This window comes from Sus scrofa, chromosome 17, assembly GCF_054392235.1.
Source record: "Sus scrofa isolate SSC_HxYL_T2T_F1_AM1 chromosome 17, Sscrofa_HxYL_maternal_Yorkshire_Landrace_v2.0, whole genome shotgun sequence".
Taxonomy (NCBI): domain Eukaryota; kingdom Metazoa; phylum Chordata; class Mammalia; order Artiodactyla; family Suidae; genus Sus; species Sus scrofa.
Window position 1 is genome coordinate 60,531,779 of NC_139399.1, and position 25,648 is coordinate 60,557,426.

General features: G+C 51.9%; 1 protein-coding gene across 14 annotated transcripts in view; it reads right to left on the bottom strand.

Annotated features, from left to right (window-relative positions):
* NFATC2 (nuclear factor of activated T cells 2) overlaps positions 1–25,648 on the bottom strand; it is a 163,269-nt gene that overhangs the window by 41,116 nt on the left and 96,505 nt on the right. For all 14 annotated transcript variants that reach the window (XM_085002533.1, XM_085002535.1, XM_085002529.1 and 11 more), the window contains 4 exon segments: positions 22,573–22,713; positions 7,194–7,249; positions 6,664–6,790; positions 3,364–4,053 (listed from right to left, as the gene is read on the bottom strand). In XM_085002533.1, the coding sequence (XP_084858659.1) occupies positions 3,364–4,053; positions 6,664–6,790; positions 7,194–7,249; positions 22,573–22,713 (1,014 nt within the window).

The window sequence follows — 25,648 nt, forward strand, 5'->3', positions numbered from 1 at the left end:
TCCTTTGACCCTCAAAACACTCAAGCCCAGCTCTCACAAACTTTCCAAGGAAAGTCAGCTTTGCCAAAATCTCCAGGCGAGTGAATGGCACAGGAGAACCAGCCCCCACCTTGGAGGCGTGCTTTGCTGGAGTTTGTGCAGCCAGATCTGTATTTCTCAGGAGAGACCTCTTTTGGGGACTAGGTGAAAGGGACAGAAGAGGACCGAGGATGCCTCCCAAACAGACTAGAGAAATGACCCAGGGGGTTCCAGTTTATCTGTCGAGAAAGAAATGCCCAAGAGCTGGATCCCGTCTTAATAAGGCCCACAGTGGAACCTGAGACGGCTCTGTGAGCGCAGAGGCCAGAAGGCATCTGTTAGACCCGAAACCCTGCAAACCAGGGGCCAAAGCTGCACCCACCTCTTCTTGGCACCTCCATCAATGGTGCAGCTTAGAGCTCATCACTGGGCACCACAGGCCACCAGGCACCTCCCCATCAGAGGGACCCAGGCTGGGCAGAGCCGTGGGGACAATGCCAGTCAAGCACAGAGCATCTAACCAGCAGCCACTTTGCTGCCTTTTGGGGACCACACGGGTAGAAATGATTCTCCTGCCCACTCGGGGCTTGGGCTCTAGGAATGTGAAGCCTGAATCCGGCATGTGAGGTGGGGTGCTGGCTCTGAACTCTGAGACTCCTTCAGCTCATTCTTCCCAAACGTTGGGGAGAGGGTCCCGGGCCTGCCACACTGTACAACTCCAAGGGCTTCATTCACACACAATGTGAACAGTGCACCCCTGGAGCTGTGTGCTCTCTCGCCTGTGATGGAGTAGTGGTTTTTTGTTTTGTTTTTTGTCTTTTTAGGGCTGCTCCTGCGGCATGCGGAGGTTCCCAGGCTAGGGATCGAGTCGAAGCTGTAAGTGCAGGCCTACGCCACAGCCACAGCAACACAGGATCTGAGCCATGTCTGTAACCTACACCACAGCTCATAGCAACTCCAGATCCTTAATCCACTAGGTGAGGCCAGGGATCAAACCTGCAACCTCATGGTTCCTAGTCAGGTTCATTAACCACGGAGCCACGATGGGAACTCCACATGGAGTAATTTTGCTAAGTGCCGCATCCCCCTCACTTTAGAGATTTATAATGTCCCCTAGCTCAGTAAAGGCTCTGAGAAGTCCTGCAGGACACACGTTTTTTAAAAACTGGTTTTATCAAGTATTTTTCCCTTTTTCAGCCATGGAACCCTCCCAAAAGCCCAGGAAACTGGGCTTGTGCAGAATGTATCTAAGAAAAGGTTCCATCAGAAGAAGCAATTTCACTGTACCAGGTTCTCCGAGACAGCCTTAGAGTCAGCTCAGGTTACGGCCCTGCTGGGACATCACCCTCACCGTGACCGTGAACCTCCCTGTGTTCAGAAAGACACTTAGGAGGCCCAAGAGGGTCTCCACTCTCGGCTGCTTTCTCCGTAACTCAAGCTTCTGTGAAAGCAGGAGGTGCCCCGTGGGTCTGGGGCTGCAGTGGACACTCAGAGGTTACCCCAGACCACCGCAGGCCACCTGGATAGCGACACATCGTGGATAACCAGGGACTGACCCCCCCGACCTCAGCCTGAGATGCTCGCCATTGGTCTGTGGCCTGGGGTGACGGGCAGGGTGGGAGGGGCTGGCACACCTCTCGCTCTAGAGACTCAACCAACCCCCAGCAGGGAGTCAGCAGGGGAAAGTTCCAGGCTCTGCTCGGGCCTCATTTATTGATGAAGCACCTCTGCCCCGACCCAGCCCCCAGGTGCACATGTGGAGAGAGGTCCGATTACAGCTACGTCTCATTTATCCGCTCGCTCGGGTAAGGCATTCTGCACTCGCTGAATTTTCCACACGATATACCCCCCCTTTCGGATAAGCACCCAAATTCTATCTTCACCATTTCAGGTGTGAATTGTTTCAGAATGGACAGCACTGGGGTCTGTCTTTGAAAACTGAACACAGTGACCCTAATTCAACCTGTCTTTGATTATTCAGGATAAGACAGATCAATTATTAACTCAGCAAAACCCTGAGGTCGGCCCTGTAAAGCACGTGGGGCTGTCTGGCCCAATACTAAGTGGTTCTAAGGATCTTTGTCGGATGTACTTGGAGGAAGTTTTTCAAAGTTAATTTTACTAGAGAGACGACATGGAGAGTGCAAGTCCCAGAAGCCACAGATAACTTGCATCATCAAAATTCTCTAAAGTCAAAGTCAACAATATCCGAGTGAGCACGCAAGGAGACCTGCCCCTGACAGGTCTGGGATCCAATCCCTGGTCTTTGCTTAACTACTGTGGCTCTTCCCAAGCTTTCTGCCTTATTTCCTACCCCTTGGCTGGGTTCCTGAGAGTAAGTTTTCCTGAACAATTGAGGTTTAAGGGTACATTAGATGCTACTGCCTGCAACACGCGAGGCTGGAGCTGCGGGTGGCAGCCAGCGGAGAAGGCTTTCCTTCTCCCGTTAAGAAATTCAAACCTCTGTTTTCCTGTTTCTGAGCCTTTTAGGGGAAGGCTGCTCTGTCTGCCCTGCCCTCTCCGTCCTTCAGCAGCACCTGGCTGACCCCAGGTGAGTCCTGACAACACCACGGGGCCCTCCTCTCTGCCGTCACAGACCAATGTCACATGCAGAGCCACTCCAACAAGGCTACCCTCCAGCTGGGCCCCCGCCCGCAAACTCAGGCACCTACAGACACACAAAGCTGCCTCTGCATCTGTTCCTTGGCCCAGGCACACCATCGGCCGGGCTCACCCCAACGGAAGCCTGCTGCTCCCCTCCCATCAATGAGCTGCTCTGTTCCGCTGGCACGGGGCAGATATGCCCGCAGCCTGCCTGCAAGCCCCCGATTCATGCACCCTTCTGATAGAAACACTCTTCAACAAAGTTTCTCCCTCCACCCCGGCCTCCCCCAGATACACAAAAGAGGGCTATAGACTTTTTTTCTCTCTCTCTCCAGGAATAAAAAGTTGGCTTTCCTTCCTTTCTGTTTCCCTATCCTTGGTCTAAACTTGGCAAACGGAAAGAGAGTGGAAGTGGTTAAACTGACCCAGTTCGTGACCCAGGGGACACTCCTGGGGCCAGAACTGCCCTCATTTGCTCTTTGTGTTGCACTGGTTGTGGGGGGAGGGCGAGGTAACTAAAACTCACCACCCACCCCAAACCCCTGCTGGGAAATGATTCAGGCACCGGAGCTGGGTGAGGCTTTAAAGGCTTTCTCCTTTAACCCCTTTAAATGAAACAGGGGGACGCTGAGGCCCAAATAGGTGAATGAAGACACCCAGGCTGCAGGGTGAACTTGCGGGGGCGGGGGCGATGCTTCAGGGCACCGAACTCATGGGCAATGAGAAAAATAAACATCTTACCATCATCCAAGTAGGTCTGGTCCAAGTTCTGCTCCTGTTTGATCGTCACGCCCGAGGGTAATACTTCCTTTTGGTCACTGACTGGGGGTCCATTTTTGGCGGCTCTTTGGTTTGTGGCATTCTGCTGCTGAATGACCGTGGGGTAGGACCCGGGGCTCAGCCTCTGACCTTGACTGACAGGGGGTGGGCCGGGCCTGGTGGTGCCGGGTGCGAAGTTCTCGCAGTACATGATGTGCTGGAACTCCTGGTGGCTCCCACAGCGCAGCTGCTGGTTGGTGGGTGAGTAGTGGATCACGGGTGAGGCCTGCTGGTTGGCCGGACCGGAGTGGAGCAGGGCCGAGCTCTGGCCCTGGGAGCCGGTGTGCACCAGCACAGAGCGGTGGGCATCCGCGAGGGCCAGTGGGGTGGCCATGAGGGCCGGCTGCTGGTAGCCCAGCAGGCTGGGGCTCAGGCTCTTGCTCCGCTGGTAGAGGACGGCCGCCGGGTTCTGCTGCTGGTAGCGGGCGTCGGGGGACGAGAGCCCTGAGCGGAATTGCTGGCAGGGAGCCATGGTGGCCACGAGGCAGGAGGGGGACTCGGCCACCATTGGGTGCTGTGGGTAGTAAGGCTGGCTCCCCAGGCCCCCGTGGGCGGGGCTGCAGATCAGAGTGGGGTCATACTCGTCGGTGGGCTCTGTCTTGATGGCTGGGACTGTGAGAGGAGAAAAGCACACGCGTGCATCATTCTTAGGGCTGCAGGAGTACACAGAGGGTTAGCAGACGGTGGCTGGGCGCATGGCCTTGGGAGCCCAGGTGGGACCAAAGAATTGGACTCTGTCATCTATCAGCCTTGGGCAAGAGGCTCCCAGGGCAACTGTCTTACGTTAGAAATTTTACCCTGGGTGATAATCTTGAACTCCAGGCCTTTCTGACAGTGGGATGTGGCTGGTGGGGTCTGAGTCAGCCCTGGGAGGTGGGCAGCCTTTCTGCCTAGGGGGAGAGCTCAGGGAAGAGCACTTGACCAATGTGAAATGATGCCTCTGCCTCCCTCCTCTGCCCTTGCAGCTCCCATTCCTCTTCCCTGCTCGTGGTCCTTCCTAACGCTCAGCATCTGAAACACCAGTGAGCACGTGCAATGTACTAGGATGTCAGCTCCCCCACTGGAACGTCAGCTCCTCAAAGGGAGGGTTTTTTTGTTGTCTTTTTTGTTCAATGCTGGGTCCCCAGCAGGTAAAATAGTATCTGGTACTTAACCGGTGCTCGATGTTTTCGGGACAAAGGGATGGCCAAACTGCGAGGGTCAGCCTTTCTCGTTAGTTCTGCATACTTTGGAGCAGTGAGGCTTGTGGCTTGGGCCTCAGTTTCCCCATCAGCTGGCAGGAAAAATCACATCTACCCAATGGAGCTGTTGGCAAGATTAAATGAACTATATCCCATCTCTTGGGGTAGAATGTGATGAAAGGGAGTATGGGAAAAAGAATGTACCTCTCTGTATGACTGGTCACTATGCTGCACAGCAGCAATTGACACAACACTGTAAATCAAATACTCTAAAAAAAAAAAAAAAAGATGAGGAGTTCCCGTCATGGTGCAGCAGAAACGAATCCAACTAGGAACCATGAGGTTGCAAGTTCGATCCCTGGCCTCGCTCAGTGGGTTAAGGATCTGGCATTGCCGTGAGCTGTGGTGTAGGTCACAGACGAGCTTGGATCTGGCATGGCTGTGGCTGTGGTGTAGGCCGGCGGCTGTAGCTCCAATTGGACCCCTAGCCTGGGAACCTCCATGTGCCATGGGTGTAGCCCTAAAAAGACAAAAAAGACAAAAAAAAAAAAAAAAAAGATGAAATGAGATGGTGTGAACTGTATGCACAGCGACTGTATACAGTAAGTGCTCCCTGCTTGCTGTCATTGCTCTTTTTTCTATACTACTATGCTTAGTGTTGGTGAGGTCACTGCTCACCTCTCCCTACCCAGGACGTCCACCAGGATTCGTACTTCGCCAACATCCTTTACTGAAGCAGCAGCTGCCTCATGAGCTGGGCATTAGTTTCCTTTCACTGGAGTAAATCAGTCAGTGACAGGACTGTCATCAAGCCGGGGGACTCCCGAGTGTTGGGGGCGGAGGAGGCAAAGGAGGTTCAGCCTCTACAGCCAAAAGGCAGCTTTGACACCAACCACAGAAACCCCTTCTCAGGAAGCCACTCAAAGACTGTCCCCAGGCACCTGGGCCCTGCATCCTCTCTCGAGCCAAGTTCAGACAACCAAGTGTCAGCACCGCGGCTCAGGGCGGGGGCTTGTCACCACCCTGGAGAGGTGAGAGCACATGACACCTAAGTGAAAACCTCTCCATTACGAAGGAAGGCTGAGCGGGAGATTCCCCAGATCCGGGTCCCATCAGGCCTCTGCCACCCATGGTGCGTCACACCAGTCCTGGGAATGCTCACAGGGGCCCCACGCACCTGTGGACAAAGCCAGCCCCTGGCCTCTGTGCTTCCGGCCGCCTGGAGGCGCCATGTGAAACTGTCGCGGGGTGAAAGTTAGACCCTGGCGAACATTCTCAGACTCTAAGTTTCCTGGGAAGGGGGCTGCAGGCCCGTCTCGGCTTTCGGACATTTGCAGCCTCTTTCTGCAGCTCTATCCACACGCCAACACACCAGTGATCTCAGTGTTACCTGTTACCTGAAGCCCGTCAACTCGCTATTATCTTTCATCTGAATCCCCCTCGGTTAGACCATCAGCCCCACCAGGACGGGACTGGTATCTGCTCCCTGCTGCACCTTCAAGTCGAGCACAGCGCCCGGCGCGCAGACACATGAATGAACGAGAAGTGGCGCTCGGCCCCTTCTTGGCACCGGCGAGCTTGGGTGGGGACGAGGCCTCTGGGCCTGTTATCCACCAGTAACTCCATTTGGCCACCAGCTGACCCCCCCACCGTGGGGTCCCTAAGATTCCACAGCTTTAGAGCACAATCAGCTTCTACTCCTGTCGTGACCAAATCTCGTCTCAATCAGGGACAAGAGTCGTTTGCTTTGCCACCTTCTGGTGAACAAGTCTATAGGTGCCCCTTTCCGATTCTGACCTCGCGAAGGAAGATGTTAATAACAACAGCAGCTCACATTGTTGACGTGCCCTGTGCCAGGCACTTTACGTGCATGAGATTTCTGTAACTCTCATAATAGGAAGGCGCCGTATGACAGATGAGGAAACTGGCGCTCAGAGAGGTTGAGTCACCTGCCCAAGGTTGCCCCGCAGATCACGGGTCCTCACCCGCATGCCGGAGCCACCTCTCCACACCCAAGGGGCCTTCAGAGAGAACTCCTTACCTGGGTGGTAGGTAAAGTGCTGAGGCTGACTTCGTTTTCTTTTCCCGTTGATGACGTAGAAGTTCACCTTCACCGATGCCCGAATGTGCTTGTTCCGATACTCGGGGATCTCCACAAAAAGCATGTTCTGGAGGAGAGGCGTTGTCCACAAGGTCACTACAACCACATCTCCGCTCCTGTCCCAGGCCCGAGGCTCGGCGAGCCGGCCCACCCCAAAGGACCCGCGGCACGACCCCTGTTTCCAGGCAAAATGCTAGTGGAGGGGAGCTTGACCTTTCAGCTGCAGAGAAGATGACGTAACCACTTACCCTCTCAAAGCGAATTAAGATGCCCCTGGCCCTGTCACAGAGCAGAGGGCCTGATAAACACTTAATCCACTCATCAATTCAGTACCTACTGAGCACCTGTTAGGTCCAAAGCCCTGGCACCGCGATGAAGGCAGGAAAAAAAGAGTAGCAAAGACAGCACAGGGGAGGCGGGGGAGGGGTGAAACAGGGCCGGGCGGGCGGGCGGCGCGTCCGGATGCTTACGGGCTGGCTCTTGTCTTTATCCACCGTGGCCTCCATCTCCCAAATCTGCTGCCCATCTGGAAAAATGTAAAAATGACCGACTTTGAAGGAACTCTTAGCAACCAAAGATGTGAGACAAAAACTCACCAACGCCTATGGGTCTTGGCTTCCATATTAGATCATTTCGGTAAAGGATATCGGTGCCTTTGTGCTACGTGTGTAAACCTGTGCATATATGTATTTTTGTTTCTATAGATGAATATTCCTTTTTGCAAAGGGAATGCACGTTGGTGACAGGAAACCAGGCAATGACACCAAAATAAGGAAAAATAGAAATTACCCACCATCCCTACACCATTATCTTTTTTCTCCATATCTGAATGTCTACGTATCTTTCTTTTTTTATTAAAAAAAAAAAGTGTTGTTATGCACTTTTACTTTATAACATGCTTTGTTTGACCAAAGACCATTTCCAAAATGTTCTACATATGCCAAGACTATCACAGGGGCCCCATGACAGATCCCTGGCTGTCCCAGACACGGCTTCTTCGTTGTCTGAGAACACAGGTGGCTTACATATTCTGTCCTAAGAGGCTTAAATGACGTCCTGGCTCTGAGGCCCTGGAGAGGGTGGAAACACAGGCATCCAACCCTCCACCTTTCAGTCAACAGAGAGCCTGGATCTCCCAGGACTCATTTCAACAAGTGCCGAGAGCTTTCGCGCAAGAGTAAACGCCCCTTCCTTGGAGTGGAGCACTCGTTCCCCAGTTTGGGGCCAAGAAGTTGGGCCAAACAAAACCCTGCATTTGAAAATAATAGAATTCTTTTGCTGACCACCTACGTTGGCCAGTGGGCAGTTTTCAGCTGAAACAAATCGTTTCCACAAGTGTTTCCAGGGTGTTTGGTGGAACACTGGCTCTGAAGAATATTAGATGGGTTTACGAGAAAGGGAAGCGAGTTCGGCAAGCTAATAAGCAGCCGGAAAGTGCTGAGTCAAAGTCCAGTTGGGTTGCTTTACTGCAGGACTTCTCAGAGCCTTTAATCTGCTCAGGTATAGCGTAACCCTCCAAGGTGGACTAGAGCACGTGCCATGTATCATCCGGCCAAAGAACCCCCTCTCTTTGTAAGTACAACTACGAGCAGCTTCTGCAGTAGGTTAGATTTGAACCCATGTGGTCTTAGCTCTTAAGGTTCAAAGACCTGAAGACATCTGGTTTTTATCATTATTTGAAGTTTCTACTACCTCGTATAAAACCTATTTCCCCAAATAATAATCAATAAAACGTCTCGTAATTGCTACCAAAGATGATGCCATCTAGATGACCGGAAGAAAGAAGCACGGAGCCGGAGGAGCGGCCTCCAACGAGCCAAGGCTGCACATCTCAGCCTTAGGTGCGATTCCTGAAGTGACTGAGGAAGACACGGGTTGCTGTCCAAGCGGGAGAAGAAAAGGGCCATGCCACCCACGCTCGCTAGAGAGGAAGAGCCCTGGGGGAGGGACCACGTTATAATCATCACCGTCTCCCCAACACCCAGCCCAGTGCCGGTGCCTAGTGAACCCCTCCTGCCCAAGCGTACGCAGGGTCAGCAGCTCCAGAGGCTGCCACTGGGCCCGGGAAAAACCCAGCAGCTGACATCAGCCACTGCGCAAAAGCACAGATGGACAGACATCAAGGAATTGAAAGTTAAGACATCAAGACAGGGTGCTTGCCGTGTGCAAAGCCCTGGACAGAAGACGGAAAATCCCCATGTCTTTATTAAAGGCAGGTCAAAGGTCATCCGAGAGACCCCCCCCCCCAGATGGCAGTACGCGGATCCTCATAAAAAACACACTTATTCACCACCTGCAGTGTGAGCTCTGAGTCAGAAGATGAAGAAATTAAACTGCAGAGATGAACACCGTGCTGGTGCGTCGCCCTCCTCTTTAGCCTCTCACTGGCTGAACAGCTCTGCCGTCAGTGGCGCCAGGGCCCCAGGGCTCCGGGGGCTTGGTTCATGACCACGTGGGAGCCTCCCTCACTTGGAAAAGAAAGGACCATTTTCAGATGCTTCCCGACTGGGAGGAAAGAGAGAGAAGTACCTGGAAATGAGATTTCACCTAAAAATGCAGATCTTGTTCTTCTGAAAAGAAAGAAGCCAACCAGATGACCGAACCACGTGGGGCTCCCACGTGGGAACTTGACCACGGTGGCCTTTTCTGAGAGCGCTGTGCACCGCGCCTTCCCACAGCCCCACCCCGGCCCCGCATCTTCTTTCCAGGTCCCGTCTTGCGGGGGCGGGGGGGGGGGGGTCTTTGAGAGAAAGAGGCAGGTGCCGCCCCCAGAACAGAAGGAGGGGACCTGGCTGGGTTTCTGCAGAATGGCCCTCAGCTAGGACGCGCCTGATGTGTTCTCACGATGGTACGGCAACTCACCCCCCAATACTATCGTGGGCAGCATCCCCCCTGTGCCGCTGCACACTTGTCCCCAAAGCGAGGAGCCCGGCCCCTCCTGTCAGGACAGAACAACCCTGCCCGCTGGACCGCAGGCCCTTGGCTCCAAGGACTTGACCTTCTCTCTGCTTCAGAATCAGGAGCACGTGCCCAGGAGGCCCTCGGCCACCAGGTATCCCAGCCCCCTGAGCTCCCATGTCAGCTCCGCTAAGAAGCCTGTGAGACTTAGGAGGAAATGCTGGCTCACCCCCGTGTCCTGTGTCACATTTACAGCAACCCCAAGCCTTCTCAGCGTGTCCCAGAGCCAGAATGGACCTCTCCTCTGTGTGTCACCAGAACACTTGCCATTTCATTCCTATGTACCCCAAACTCGGGAGCAGAGAGACCCAGCTTTGAGTTCCTGTGTTGCCCCCAATTAGCTGTGTGAGCCTGGATGAGATACTTGACCTCTCTGTGCCTCTCATCCAAAATACGATCATCATGGATTATCATAACACGTGCACACCACAGGCTCATCCCGGGAGAAGGGACCAGGCAGAGTGTAGGTGTTAGACAGACTTTGACAAGCGCTGTTATCAGAGCTGGTGGGGACAGATTATTTAAATATCGTCTCCTTTATCCTTTTTTGGCATGTGTTCCATAATGTGTTAATACTGGGGGAAAGAAAACACAAGCATTTTTCAATCAGAAAATAATACACATTCTTGAAGTTCCCGTTACCATTCTCAGCGGTAACGAACCCAACAAAGATGCAGGAGGACGCAGGTTCAATCCCTGGCCTCACTCAGTGGGTTAAGGATCTGGTGTTGCCAGGAGCTGTGGCCTAGGTCAAAGATTAGGCTCAGATCCTGTGTTGCTGTGGCTGTGGTGTAGGCCGGCAGCTACGGCTCCGATTCAACCCCCAGTCTGGGAACCTCCATATGTTATAAACACGGCCCTCAGAAAGGAAGGAAGGAAGGAAGAGGAAAAAGAAAATAATACACATTCTCTGATTGTGATCATAAACACCTCTGCCTGTAGGCGCGAGCGGAGGAAATTAACAAAGGCATGATGTCTGTGTGTCTGTGGATGGGAGACAGGGAGCAGAGTGCCTTGGTGTCTTTCCCTTCAAAAATGGGTCTTTTCACCATTATCTCAACTTTTTAAAAGCCCCATGGGCAGCTTCAGGCATCTAGCCTGGCTGTACCCCTCCTCTGGTGCCTGGACTCCTTGCTGAACCAGTAAGTCTCCGACGGGAAGGGAACCCTGCCGTGGCCCTCCTCAGTGCTCCAGCGCGTGCTGGGGACACCCCAAGGGGGCTGGGCTCTAAGGGAACCGTGTGGTGTGCAAAATACGTCCAGCCCATTTTCCTGGGCTCTTCTCCATTTCCACACCTCGCAGAGAACCTCAGCTCACAGGTCCTGGGGTTTCACCAAGAAAACATAGTAATCCCATCCTCTGAACGGAGCTTCCGGGAGGCAGTGAATGTCGGCAGGACTCTCCAGTCTAGCATCACTCTGTCTGCCTTCAGGTCCTGTCACTGCCATTTACTCGCTGTGTGGCCTCTGAGTGGTAGCTTAACCTCTCTGTGCCTCGCTTTCCTCATAGGCCAAATACAAGAGTTAATTGATTGACTTCAAAGAGCTATGGCAAAAACTCAAATAGAAACAAGTATAGGTCAAATCCTTAGCAAAACACCCAGCCCATAGCAAACGCTGTTATTGCTATTGTTCTTTGAGAATTTGTTGTCTCAGGTGCAACTTCAGGGAGAAAGACTTGGCTGACCCAAGTTTTCTGGCGGGTACCACAGCCTCTCATTTCATGTCTTTGCATTACACTTCTCATTGCACATTAATAAAATGGCATGAGAAATATCCACTGATGGAGACTGGTTGAGTTAATCATGGGCCACCCATACTTGGTATGTGACACCAGGTATAGAAGGACGGTCATGTTTTCTGACCTGGAAACGTGTCCCTGCTATATTACAAAGTGGACTATTTCAAGAGTGGCAGGAGCGTGTGTGCGTCACGACATCACTTCATGAGTCTCTAAGCATCTCTGCTTGTGCCTGGGGAGCCTGCGCCCCGAGCGGCCCGATGGTCATCCCGCTCCCCCACCTGGGACTGGAGGATGCGGCGAGACCTTCACGACTTCCTTCACGTGACTCAAAAAACACGCTAGAATTACGGACGATTTTAATTGGTGTGCCTTTTTTTGTGCATTTTGAAAATAAAGTTTTCTCTGAAGAAGAAGGTATGTTACAACTGCCTGTTGACCGGCTGGCTCCCAGGGACCTTCTGGGGCCACGATCTTAGCGGGAGGCCGGGAGTGAACTCCCAGCACCGACCAATCTCGTACCGCACAGCAGGGCCTCTGCAGGCTGCTGGGGCCTTCACAGGAGTCACATCTGTCTCCCTGCTCTCTGGGGCCCCCCCGACAAGGAGGCAGGGCCCTGAGTCCCACCAGGGTTCAGGAGAGAAATGGACTCAAGATCCCGCTCCTCGCCTGGGAGAGGACGCTGCTTCCTTCGTCAGCTTCCCTCCTGGCTCGGCCCTGGGACACACCGCCTTCCCTTTCCCTCCAACAGCCACGCCTGCCTTTCTCCACCTTCACCTGGACCAGTTCCTCCCCATCCTTCAGGACCAGCTCCGGGAGCTCCCCATCCTCTGGCATTTTCCACGCCCACCTCCCACTCTCTGACATCATTCGATCTGCCCACTGGTTTTCCAGCTCGCCCCCTGCGAGCCTCCGGGCACCCAGAGAGTGGGCCGCACAGCTGTCTTGTTCTCTGTTTTCTCCCTGGCACTACCTCTCTGGCGCTCAACAGTTGCTCAGTAAAACGCTGGCGGAGTAAACGGACAGACAGACCTCAGGATTTGCCAGTGCTTGGCCCACAGCCAGGGCTCAGGAAATGCCTGACCCCTGGCCTCTCCAGCCAGAAGAGGAATCACCTACCCTTGATGAAGAGTCCTTTTGGGGAAACGCCTGAGAAGGCAGGAGCCTGGATACAGGGGCAGACAAGCAATCAGACTCAACTGGACCCACTCAGCCTGAGTTCCATATGATCCACCTGCCACTCCCCACCCCATGTCTGGGGCTCTGGGAGAAGCTGCCCAAAACACAAGAGGCCCAAGAAGACCACGTTTGCTTCTACTGCTCTGGGCTGAGATGAAATAAAGGACTTCGGACTCTCGGAGCAGATGTTCGGGCAAACTTCCCCCGTCCTAAATTGAGAGGGGCTGGCAGCCAGCATGCAATCGGCTCTTCCAATTCTTTACTCAGAGGGGAAGAGAAAAGAGCCAACTTCTTTGGGCAGACAGGTTGGGTCTAGAGAAGACTTAGCAAGACTCTGCAAGAGAAGAAAGAAATGGGGGGTGGGGAGCGATGCACAGCTCAAGCTTCGTTACAGCCTTGGTGTTAACTTGGCCGCGGAGCCGGGAGAACCCGCCTCGGGAGCCAGCATGTGTGCAGACGACAGCCCTCGTGCTTGGGTTGGTTGAGTGGTTTCTCTTTGCGGGCAGCTGTGGGACCTGATGACGGAGCAAAGCATCAGGAAGCGGCAGGGCTGGCGCGGGGTCCGTGTCGTGTCAGCGGCGGGCTCGAGTCAGCGCTCGGAGCAGAAGGGAGGGCGCTCGGACAAGGAGGGCAGCAAAGCCATCCTCGCCGGGCATGAGCGCGCCGCGGGGCTCGGGGCAAGCGGGCAGGAAAGCCAAGTGTCCGTTTGGGTTAGGAAACTGGGTGTGATGCTTCCCAGGCTTGGCTCTGCTTTTACAAATTAGCTAAATGAAGACGGCTGAAGTCAAGGCCAGCTGCGCTTTACGATGGTTAACTAGCCGAGAAACGCATCCTCCGTGAACTTAACGAGTGGAGCAGATGGGGGATCGGGAGGGGCCCCTTAGTTAGAATTTCAGCCCCCCCCCCCCCCGCCGCCGCCAAAGGGTACAACATTGGTCTTTACTGAAAGCTGGGGGGGAAACACCTCCATTCCCCAATCCCTCCCCCTCTCACCTGCCCACCCCTTCCTTGGAGGGCTCACCCACCCTATCCCCACATACACAACTGCAGCGGCTGCTCAGTCACCCCCCAGCTTCCACTTGTGCCCGCCTCCCCTCCCCCGCCACCACCATCCATTCTCCACCCAGATCGCCAGAGCACCTTCAAAATGTAAATGGGATCGTGGCACTCCCCTGTTTGAAAGCTTCCCACGGCTACTTGCTTTTGGAATGAAATCCGAACTCCTCCCCATGCCTATATGGCCCAGCCCCCTCCCCCCATGACTTCTCCAGGCTTGACGGGTATCACACTGTGCCCTGGCTCTCACCCTGCACCAGCTGCCTGCATCCACTTTCAGTTCCCCAAACACCCCCAGCTCTTCCCCACGCAGGGACCCTGGCACGGGGCAGTTCCTTCTGCCTGGGACAGTCTTCCCACCATCCACGTGGCTCCCTACTTCCCACCTTAAGGGCTCTGCTCAAAGCCACCTCCTCAGGGAAGTCCTCCCTGATTGCTCAGTCCATGGTTGCCAGATTTAATGAACTAAAACATAGACCATCCAGTTGAATCTGAATTTCAGAAAACAATGAATATCTTTTAACCTATCCGTATGTCCCAAACTCTGCTACTGCATGGGACACATCCATACTAAAGAAGTTAGTTGTCTGAGATTTGAATTTAACTCCACAGTTTCTATTTTTCTCCTGACCACCAGATCCTTCGTTCTTGCTCCTACGTCTGGTTTCCCTGCACTCTCCCCATCTCAAGGTGGCCTGCTTACAAACAAGTTTGAGACTGTCCAGCCCGAGGGCAGGGACCTCGTCTGTCACATGCCTCCCCCTGCCCCGCCAGCACTTGGCACAGCACGTGCACACAGTAGGTATTCAATGAATGTCTAGGGAGCACCTATGGAAGTCCTGGGGGCTGAGTGAGCAGAGCGAGGCCAAAAGAGCATGGACAGGTCATTTAATGTGGAGGCCGGACTTCAGCTCCTCTTGCATCCCATCCTAGAGGCGCCTCTTCTCAGTGATGCTCCACCCCAGCTCACAGAGCCAGTCCCTCTGGGAACGAGGAAGTGGGGGGTGTGGGACCCAGTCTTCCTCTGACGTGCTCTGTCGCCTCAAGCAAGTCAGCCAACCTCATTCTGCGAGCCAGCAAGTGGCCTCCCCATCTGTTAGTTGGGGGCAGGGGGTGGGCTGTCACTGAGGCGTGACAGCAGGAGTCTGATGGCTCCGGGGTGAGAGGAGGGGAGAAACTCCTGCCAGGAAGGGTTCTTCTCCCGGACAAGAAACCAACACAGGCCTGCCTTCCCTGCTTCCAGGGGACACGTGCAAGGTCAGCTGACTTTTCTGGGCACCTTCCATGGTCCGACCCTTTCAGATCTTTGATCTCCTTTTAGTGTTAAAATAACTACCGACTCCCTCTTAAAGATGGGGAAACTGAATCCCAAAGCACAAAATATGAGGCCTATCCAGGCTTCAAGCCCAGTCTGGATGATCCACAATCCAGCCTGCTTACGGCTTAGAGATCTACAATTTTTACTTTAAAAAAAAAAAAAAAAAAAAAAAAAAAAGGCGTTCAACCAAACATAAAGGAAAAAATAGCACAACAGGGTGTCAGACCGTTCATTAATAAAAGGTATTATGATTTTCTTGACCAGGGTGGAAATGCCCACCTGCTAATTGCAAATCACAGAACATCTGTTGGCGCCAAGAGCAATTTCTGATGGGGAAACACTACGACCCAAGTTAATTAGAAACCTCATTTCTCTGTGTCCTCTTTTGAAGGCATTTAAACAGCAGGATTCTTTCACTCCAAAGTCTGTTCTCTCATGCAAGAGGACTGAAATTTGGGCAACAATTCAGGCCTCTGAAAATAAGGCCATTTTCTCTGTCTCCAGTGGGGCTTCAGAGCAGCGAGCTAGCCTCTGCCTTTGGAGCAAAGCTTCACATCCCAGCCAGCTGCATCTAAGTGGTGGGCTCCAGCCCAGGGGACCGATGACACTGTGGACATGAGTCACCAAGGGCAAAGGTCTCCAGAGCCTTAGTCATGGTCAAGCCCAGCTTGGAGTCTGACCTTTCCCAGAGGGGAGTCCAAGGCAGAGAGGCTCCCAGACGAGGTCTATTGTTTCAGCAAACACCAGACCGCGTGGAACCAAAGCCGTGGAGAAAAACAGGTGGGAAGAGGAGGTGTTTTCTCGAAGACCGTTCCAGCGTTTCCAGGGTACTAATTCATGGAAAACTACTTAATTTAGCAAAAAATTTTTATTTTAAGCCTATGCATTTATATTTATTAAACAAAGCTCAAAATACAACCTTTGGGAACCTCCAAGTCATAAAATGACTCATATTCGGATGATGACTCAGTGGGAAAGAGGGAATTCCACCACCCACGCCTCCTTTCGAAAAAGTCAGTTTGCCCTCTCAACAGGTGATAGAAGCCTCTGCCATCAGACTGTTCCAAGAAAATCGTCCAACAAAACAAAACAAGTCCTCTTCAAACAATTTAAGTTTCAAAGCTGAGTAATCCAACACAGGCACGTTTCCAACCTACGCCCCCGCGGGACACAGAGAGCCAGGGAGCTCCTTGGCGGGGGCCGGGGGCCCTGAATTAAGAAAGATTTACCAGCTGAAAAATTCCAAAACCCTGTGTCATGTGGAGGAACCTTCCAAAACACTGGATCCCACCCAGGCGCGGCGAGTCGCTCAGAGCCATGGCAACCCCGTTTCCGCTGCCACATCACTTTTATTTTTGTGTCCTTAGATTTTTTCCTGTTTTGCAATGTTTTGCTGGGACCCCCGACTCCGCCTGAGGCCTGGGTGGCCGGGGGCCAGGGTTCCCAGCTGAAGTCAGGAACAGCCTGGACTTCCCGGCGTGAACTTCGCCTGGAAGGTTACACATTTTTTCAATTGCAGAGACTATAGAACGGCTTTTCAGCAATTGCTGAAAACAGTAAATAGGAAAGGTCCTGATCTGTTTGGTTCCTCTTCGTCCTCTTGAATGTGACTAGAGAGATTTCTGGGGGTGTTGGGGGGTGACAATAACAAATGCTGCTTGGGATTCCAGCTCTGTCACTAGCAGTGAGCTGACCTGGGGTCCATGGCTTGACCTCTGTGAGCCTCCGTTACCTTATCTATAAAATGGGGCTAAGGCTGCCAGCCTCTCAGGGCCCATGTGATTATCAAAGGAGATGACATGTTCATTCAACAATATGTATAAGCACCTATGAAGTGCCAGGGACTGTTCTAGATTCTGCAGATACCAGAGCAAACACCAAGTCTTCTTCCTCAAGGAACCCTAACCGGGGGGGGCAGGGGGGGGAAACAAGAAAACAAATGAGTGAACAAATAGACAAGGCAAATCCAATAGAGCTAAGTGCTACCAAGAAAAGAGGGCAGGACAATGGGACGGAACGGGACAGAGTGTGAGAGCTGATGGTCAAGGAGGAGCCTGTCAAGAAAATCCCCTGGGTGTGGAGAAGAGGGAACCCTCCTGCACTGTTGGTGGGAATGTCAGTTGGCACCACAACTATGGCAAACAGTATGACCGTTCCTCAGAAAACTAGAGAACTACCATGTGACCCAGCAATGCCACTCCTGGGCATATAGCCGGACAAAACTATAATTCAAAAAGACACATGCACCCACATGTTCACAGCAGCACTATTCGCAATAGCCAAGACATGGAAGCAACCCAAATGCCCACGGACAGATGAATGGATTATATATACAAGGGAATATTACCCAGCTGTAAAAAAGAATGAAACAATGCCATGTGCAGCAACTTGGATGCAACCAGAGATGCTCATGCTAAGTGAAGCAAAACCAAAAGAGAAAGATAAATACCATATGATATCACTTATATGTGGAATCTAAACTATGGCACAGATGAACCTAACTACAAAGCAGAAACAGACTCACAGACGTGGAGAACAGACTTGTGGTTGCCAAGGGGGAGGGGGGAGGGAGGGGGATGGCCAGGGAGTTTGGGGTTAGTAGATGCAAGCGATGACATTTAGAACGGATGAGCAAGGAGGTCCTGCTGTATAGCACAGGGAGCTAGAACTCCATCCAGTCTCCTGGGGTAGACCACGGCGGAAGATAAAATGAGAAAAGGAAAGTGTATGTATGTATGCCTAGATCCCTTTTGCTGTACAGAGGAAGTTGCCCCACACTGTAAGTCAACTGTACTCGAAAAAAAATTTTTTTAATCTAAAAATAAAAAAGAAAGAAAAAGTAAAGAAAGTCACCTCAGAGCTGAGACTTGTAGGAACAGAAGGATGCAACCCAGGAGGAAACAGCAAAAGCAAAGGTCCTGGGACAGAAAGGCATGTGGGGTGTTTGAGGACAAAGTGAAGATGGTACAGCTGCAGCCCAAGGAGCAAGGGGGCCGGTGAAAAGAGCCGCCATCCGAGAGGTGGGCAAGGGCCAGATCCTACAGGCTCTTGGGAGTCATGCAAATAATCAAAAATAGTAATAAAAATAATATAATAAGCATTATTATTACTGCTGCTATAAATAAGATGCCATTTTCCAAAACACCAAGCTTTTTCTAACTTAAGAAACACCACGCTACCCCTCTCCTACTGTTTTTCCACCGTTCTCCAATTTGTCATCCCGCTGGAGTGGAAACTGCCAATTCCATTTCAGTCCACGGCTATAAAAAGAACTTTGGAGCTGGTGGTGCCGATGACCCAACACGGGGGCTAAGATTAGCCCAGGAGGCTGTCACCTTTTCTTAATGTGAGAACCAGCTGGGGTTCCCCTGCCTTGGAAAACCTCAACTGTTCCACTCCGCCCCACCCCGCAGCAGCCCTGCCGGCCAAACTGTCCATGGAGATGGGAACGGGGATGCGTTTTGGAAAAAAGAAGTTGAGCAACAGGGATTCCCCCTGCAGAAGGCGGTCCTGGGCTGAGAGGCAAGTTCTTGGGGTCAAAAGAGCAGGACCAGCTCTCTGCAAATACGAGGCAATTCCCCCTTATCTGTCAGAGCCACCGGGAGCCAGACATCCCACGAGGGAAGCCCACCGCCTGTCTGGGGGCTGGGGGCACCTCGGATACCCTGGCTTGTCTGCTGGCATCGATCCAGGAACGGCATTCACCCAGGATTCTTTTCACAGAATGATCTGAAACGGGCCCTGCTGCCCTCAGTGACCACGGCAGAATTCAAGAGGCTGTCTCACCACAAAAGGGCTTAAGTCAGTGGCTCCAAGCTGCTGAAGGATATTCAGGCAAAGTAACCTGGTCTGGGGCTTTTTCAGAGTAGAACAACTGATGACCAAGGGTACAGACCCCAGAGCCAGGCTGCCTGGGATCCAACCCAGCACTGCCCTTTACCAGCTGCTGTGATGGCTAAGTTCTTTAACTTCTCTGTCCTCAGTTTCTCATCAGAAAAATGGGAGAAGAGGAGCTAGCTTGTAGGAATGTCACGAGTGATCAGGTTAATACATACAAAGTGCCTAGAAAAAAGCCAGGCGCATGGTTTATAATGATTACTTATTACTGTTTTTCAGTGTCTCTTGCATCCATGAGATAAACTCTTGCCCATCTTTGTCTTTCTACGGCCTAAATATGATAATAATCATAGCAGCTAGCATTTCATGAGAATCTACAACATGCCGAGCTCTACGTGAAGAGCCTCATCTGGTTCATCTCATTTAATCGCCTCATCTCAAAAGAAGTAAATCACCTGTATTTTACAGAAGAAGAAATGCTGGCTCAGAGAGGTGCCGGGACTCACCCAGGATGACAGAGCTACTACATGCAGATCATAGATTCGAATCCACTGCTTGTGGAAGTCAGAGGAAGGCCAGAGGATGCTGTCCTGGTCCTGGAGGGCCAGCTGTCCTGGTCCTGGAGGGCCACCAAAGCTGGGGAAGCTCACGCTTACTTGGTCATGCCAAGTAAGAACCACTCTCTCCTGCTCAAGAATCCACCATGACTCCCTATTACCTTAGTCATGTGCAGACTAAACCAAGGCCATGTCTCTACCTGGCACTGGGAGACCTCTCGGGTTCTGGGCTCATCAAAACAGTTCCTAGTATGAACCAGTTCTACTGCAGCCCCACAGCTTTGCTCTCAATCTCACAAGAGCCTCGCAAATTCTTGCCACAGAGTATTTTATACTGTCCCACCACCTGAAAAATAAGGCTCCCCCAAAATGAATCAAGATGCTTAAAAACACGCATGCTCCTGGAATCCACTACCACATGCAGGCCTTAACCCTAGGAAATAAAAAGGAATATTAGCTAATATAAAACAAGCATTTACTATATATATCCACAGGTTCCATATCCACAGAGACAACCAACTACAGATTAAAATATTCAAAAGAACACCCAGAAATATCCAAAAAGCAAAACTGTGAATTTGCCACTCGTTGGCAACTATTTACATAGCAGTGACATGAGCTTAGTCCATGTCAACTACACCCTCCTAAGTCATTGTCCATGTCAATTACACCCTCCTAAGTACTCTAGGGTGATCTAAACTATACGGGAGGATGTGCCTGGGTTCTCCCAAGTACCACACCACTGTATGCAAAGGATTTGAGCATCCTCAGACTGTGGTACCCACTGGGGTCCTGGAACCAAGCCTTGCAGACACTGAGGGACTGACAACTGCACCAAAGCTTCTGAACCCTTGATCTCATGACCATCCTGGGAGGTAGGACTGTCACCATCCTCATGCATTGTACAGACGAGGAAACCATTGCCCAGAGAGGTTAAGTAACTTGTCCGAGGTCCCACAGCTAGAACGTAGCAGAACTGGTCTTTGAACACAAGCAGACTGGCTGGAGAGCATGAGTCCTTACCTAGCCGACAAAAGGAAGGCAGAGGCAGTTACACACATGCCTGAGTTGCCGACGACAGCACAAAGCTGGAAGCGGCCTAATGCCCAACAAAAGGGGAATGGTTAAATCAGGTGCCCAACAAGCAGGCGAGAGAACGCGCTGCGTCCACTTACACGTCATTCCTCCTCTCCCCTCACGACACCATCACGGCTCCTCATGGCTGCAGGGACTGCCCACGTGCCTCCTAAACCACCTGCAAGCCCATCCATCCATCTCCCCTCTGGCACAGTCTGGATGAGTTTTTTTTCCCTCAATGGCTTCATTAAACCTCTTTAAGGCGTTCCCGTTGTGGCGCAGCAAAAACGAGCCCAACTAGTATCCATAAAGATGTGGGTTCGATCCCTAGCCTCGCTCAGAGAGTCAAGGATCCAGCATTGCCGTGAGCTGTGGTGGAGGTCACAGACGTGGCTCGGATCTGGCGGTGCTGTGGCTGTAGCTCAGGCCAGCAGCTGCAGCTCCAATTCAGCCCCTAGCTGGGAACCTCCATATGCCGCGGGTGTGGCCCGAAAAAGAAAAAAAAGAAAAAAAAAATCCTCTTTAAGATCACCTTCCATCTCTTGTGCTTTCAAAGTGTCAGGAGGCAATTCTCACACCCTGGTCACCGGGCCGGCCCATCCCAAGAGGAGGTTTTGCGTGCGTTGGGAAGAAGCAGCCCTTTCCCAAGACGCTCTGCCTCCTCCCGTCAGAAGCTGTCTTAGCAGCAGGGCTGGATGATGTGAGCAGTTTGAATGGCAGCCCCTGGGTTACTCCCATGCAGGGCAAACCCCACAGGCAGACAAGCTGCCTGTTACACTCTGGAGCATCCAAGGGCAGTGAGCTAACAAACATCAACACCCCCTAGAATTAACCTACTGAAATCATGTCCATGGGGGGGAAACAGGCAAGGCCCAGCGTCCCTAACGAACTGTTTAACCTGCCAGTTTCACTCCTCCAGGTCATTGTCTTTTTACCACGTCCGCGTTGGTAAACACACGAACAGCCCCTAGCCAGAAAGAAGATACATGTCCCGTAAACAGAAATACTAAATCTCTCACAGCAAGGAGTGCCACGTCAAAACAGTACCAATTCAGCCGATTTTTTTAAACTAAAAAACATGGCACTTCTGGGATAGGGTGAACCCATCACTGCCGAGGTATTAAAGGAAGTTTTCCATTTGTTTATTTCTGGAAGGGTAATCTGAATTCTGGAAGCAGTATGTATTTAAAGCTCTCATAATACCTATCCAAAATTCCACTCTAGGAATAAACTCTAAATAAACAAAAAAGATACACATGGAGATTCATGTAAACGAAGATTAATTAATCCTACAAATATACCAAGATTAACTGCATCACTATTTATAATAAAAAATATAAGCAGCCAAATGTTTATTGATTTACAATGTATCTGGTCCTGTTATAATGACCTGACATGTATCATCTCATTTAACGTCTATGAAACCCCTATGGAGTAAGAACTCTTGTTATTATCATTAAATACCTAAAGCAACGGAGGCCCAGAAAGGTAGCAAAAGCAAGATCTGAACCCAGGATATCCAGGCCCAGAGCATGCGTGATGAATCACTGCGATTAATGCCCCCCTCTTTTTTGTCTTTTTAGGGCCGCACCCACAGCATATGGAGGTTCCCAGGCTAGGGGTTGAATCGGAGCTGCAGCTACTGGCCTACACCAGAACCACAGCAATGCAGGATCTGAGCCAGGTCTGCTACCTACACCACAGCTCACGGCAACAGAAGATCCTTAACCCACTGAGCGAGGCCAGGGATCGAACCTGCATCCTCATGGATACTAGTCAGGTTCATTACCACTGAGCCACAATGGGAAATCTCTTTCCCATCGTTAATAATAAAAAGTGGGAAAAACTGTGTCTCTTTATGTGAAAAAAAATAATGAAAAAAAAAAGACTTGGGGTGGGAAAAACCTTATCATCTAACAAACCAGCCCAGGATCAGTTAAAATACACTGAGAGACATTCACACAGCAGTGACCCATGGGGACGGCAGATCACTGCAGTCACAGGAAACTTCTCACGGTAAGGAGAGCAGGACAGAAAAGTCCACATAAAAGGATCTACCCCCCAAACCAATGCCCCTGGGAAGAAACAGGTGGTCACTTCTGTACGACGTGCAAAGGGCCCCCTGACCTGTGGTCTTCTCGGTGAACACGACTTTGGACTCGGCCGTGAAGTTCTGCCCCGTGAGGATCATCTGCTGGCCCCCGTAGACCAGGCAGCTGTCGATGTCTTGTCTTTCCACCATGGGCAGCTCGTGGGCGGACCGCTGGGCTGAGGGCGAGAGAAGAAGGAGACACCGTGGTGATGGGGTGCCCACTCCGAAGAGGCGTTCCAATTCCACGGGAACGGGACACGACACGCTCTGCCCACCCTGGCCCACTTACTGTCACTGCAAAGTGGAACCCTCATCCCTGCCCACCAGTGACCCTGCCAACGTTATGTTCTCATCAAAGTGCCCTGAGCTACTTGGGCTTGTTTTTCCTAATGATGCTTCACTTCCATGAACCAAGGGATGGATGTCTTTCCTCTTTTTAAAAGGAAAGGAGTTGTTTTTTTGTTTGTTTGTTTTTTTGGTTTTTTGTTTTTTTAATTTTCCCACTGTACAGCAAGGGGGTCAGGTTATCCTTACATGTATACATTACAATTACATTTTTCCCCCACCCTTTGTTCTGTTGCAACATGAGTATCTAGACATAGTTCTCAATGCTATTCAGCAGGATCTCCTTGTAAATCTAAGTTGTGTCTGATAAGCCCAAGCTCCAAAAAAAAATAAAATGAAATAAAATAAAAGGAAAGGAGTGTAAGAATTTGATTTCTTTAATAAATGGATGGACAGATCAGCTTTTTCATATGAGAGTTCCTTTGCGAGAGTGTCCTTTCTTCTCCTGCATTTGACGTCAGCCAACACGCGAAGGGCTCATGCACGTAAACTTGAGGACCTGATTCCTGAAGGACTCCTGATTCCTGATTCCATCTTCGCTTTGGAATTCATTCGCAGTCCTGAACATGATCTGCCCCGTCACTTCTCTGACCACACTTCCTAGAACGACCCCCTTGCTCACTCCGCTCCAGTCACACCTGCAGAATGCTCTCACCGTCTCTCGGATGTACACAACACACCCCTGCCTTTAAATGTTTGCACATTCAACTTGCTGTCTCTGGAAGGTTCTTCCCCAATCACCTGCCTGGCTGCCTTTCTCACTTCTTGCAGCTTTCTAGGCAGATGCTACCTCCTCAGTGAGGCTTCTTTACCCCTCACAGCTAAAACAGCAGTACCCACTCTGCGTCCATCTGGCTGGCTGGCTAGGTCTCTCCTTCTCGTTCCCCTTTATTTTGCTCTATCCTGCTTAGTTCATCTCCAAAGAACTTCCTACTTTCAGATACACTGCATGTAGCTCTATCGGTTCCTCTGTCTCTCATCTCTTCCCCACAGGAATGGAAGCCCAGGAGGGAGGAGCATTCCTTGGTGCATGCTGTAAGCCCAGGGCTGGGGACAGAAGAGAGGACTCAGCCAGAGGTGCTTGGGATGGATGGATGGATGGATGGATGGATGGATGGATGGGAGGGAGGGAGGGAGAAGATATGGATACAGATGTGTCTCAGTGCATCTTGGCACACACATATCTCTTGCTAGCTCTGCAGGCCCATCTCTACATCCTCTTCTGCATCTACAGTGAGAAATGGGACAGGCTGAGGGTTTAACCACAAGGATATACTCGAATGCTCACAGCAACCTTCTGAGGAAAGAAGTACTAGAATTATTCATCCTCGGGTAGGGAAACGAATGCCTAGAAAAAAGTCAGGTCAAGGGCATGTGCTGATGTAGATCTGAAGCCTCGAGACCTGGTCTGACCGGCTCCAGAGCCTCATCTCTTAGCCCCTGCAGCGCCCCCCTCCCCCGATTCTTCAGGAAGGGTTGCAGGAAAGAATCAAGACCCTCTCCGGATGCCTTTCCGGGGCAGGGTGAGAAAGAGGTCCCAGCCAGCACCAGGGACCATCTCCTCGGCCTCGCCTTGGCAGCGTGGGCTGAAGAGGCCGGCCCTCCTCCTGGGTGAGTCAGCCTGAGCTCCTGGCGTTCCTCCCAGAGCCCGAGAACTGGGCAGGGGGCCAACCCTCTCCGTGCCAGGGCCGCGGACCTCCCCATCCGGGAGCCAGGGCTGCAGCCACAAGAGGCCCAAGGCTCAAACCTAACCCTGCCCTCCTGGCCGGCCCGGGCCTCCAGGTCCAGCACCCTGTCCCATCTGCCCTGGAGTCACGATGAAACCTGTCCCTTGAAGAGCAGCCATGAACTTGCCAACATTTACGGAGCCCGCCGTGGACCAGTCACACCGAGACACTTTATGTCAACCATGCAGCCCCACAACTTGCAATGACCCAGCCCCAGGATGGTCTCTCCCCAGCCCAGGCTCAGTCCAGGCCCTCTGTCTCCAGGGCCCCACCAGCCAGTGTGGTTCTAAAGCGCTGCCAGTTAAGAGCACATATTAAAAGGACCTCTCTGCAGAAGCTGCTAATTTCTCCCACATGGGCTGGGCTATTAATCCTTTCTTTCAATAGGGGAGTTTTGTGTGACTTCCTAATTGAGCTGCCACAAATGGAGATTTATTAGCAGTGAAAACAGCAGCCACACCACCCAGAAGAGCAGGTCCAGGCTTTTAAGATCTGCCTTTGATGAGTTTGGGGGGCACGTGGGGGCTTTCGGTCCCGGGGATGGGTGGGGAGGCAGCAAGAGCCATCCCTCCCATTTTGCAGGTGGAAAGCCTGAGTCATCGCGCCTGGGCAAACTGGCCAATGGCTCCCAGCCAGCCAGGCCGGGGACTGGACGTGGCCGTGAGCTCTCAGCGCTGGGCGGGAGGCTGGCCTGAAGCTGCTCTGTGAATCACTGTGCATGGCTGTGAACACGACTCGGCTATTTCCTGAAGCAACCTCGTTGCTTCTCCCTCCAAAGCCTCACAGACTCAAGCACCCCACGGACTCTCCCTTTGCCAAATCGGCATTTCCCACCCCTTCTCTTTCCCTGAAAGAAAACCATCTTTTCTAATGAATATTTAAAGAGAGAGGACGAAAGAGTCCAGTCCGGCTTCCAGTCAGCTTTTACCTGGACTCCAGTCTTGTCCAGTCCAGTGTGGGGACTTCAGCATCACTGGATCACTGGGCGGAGGGGGCCAAGGATTAATTGCAGACCCAAGAGCCCCACCCCAGACCCACT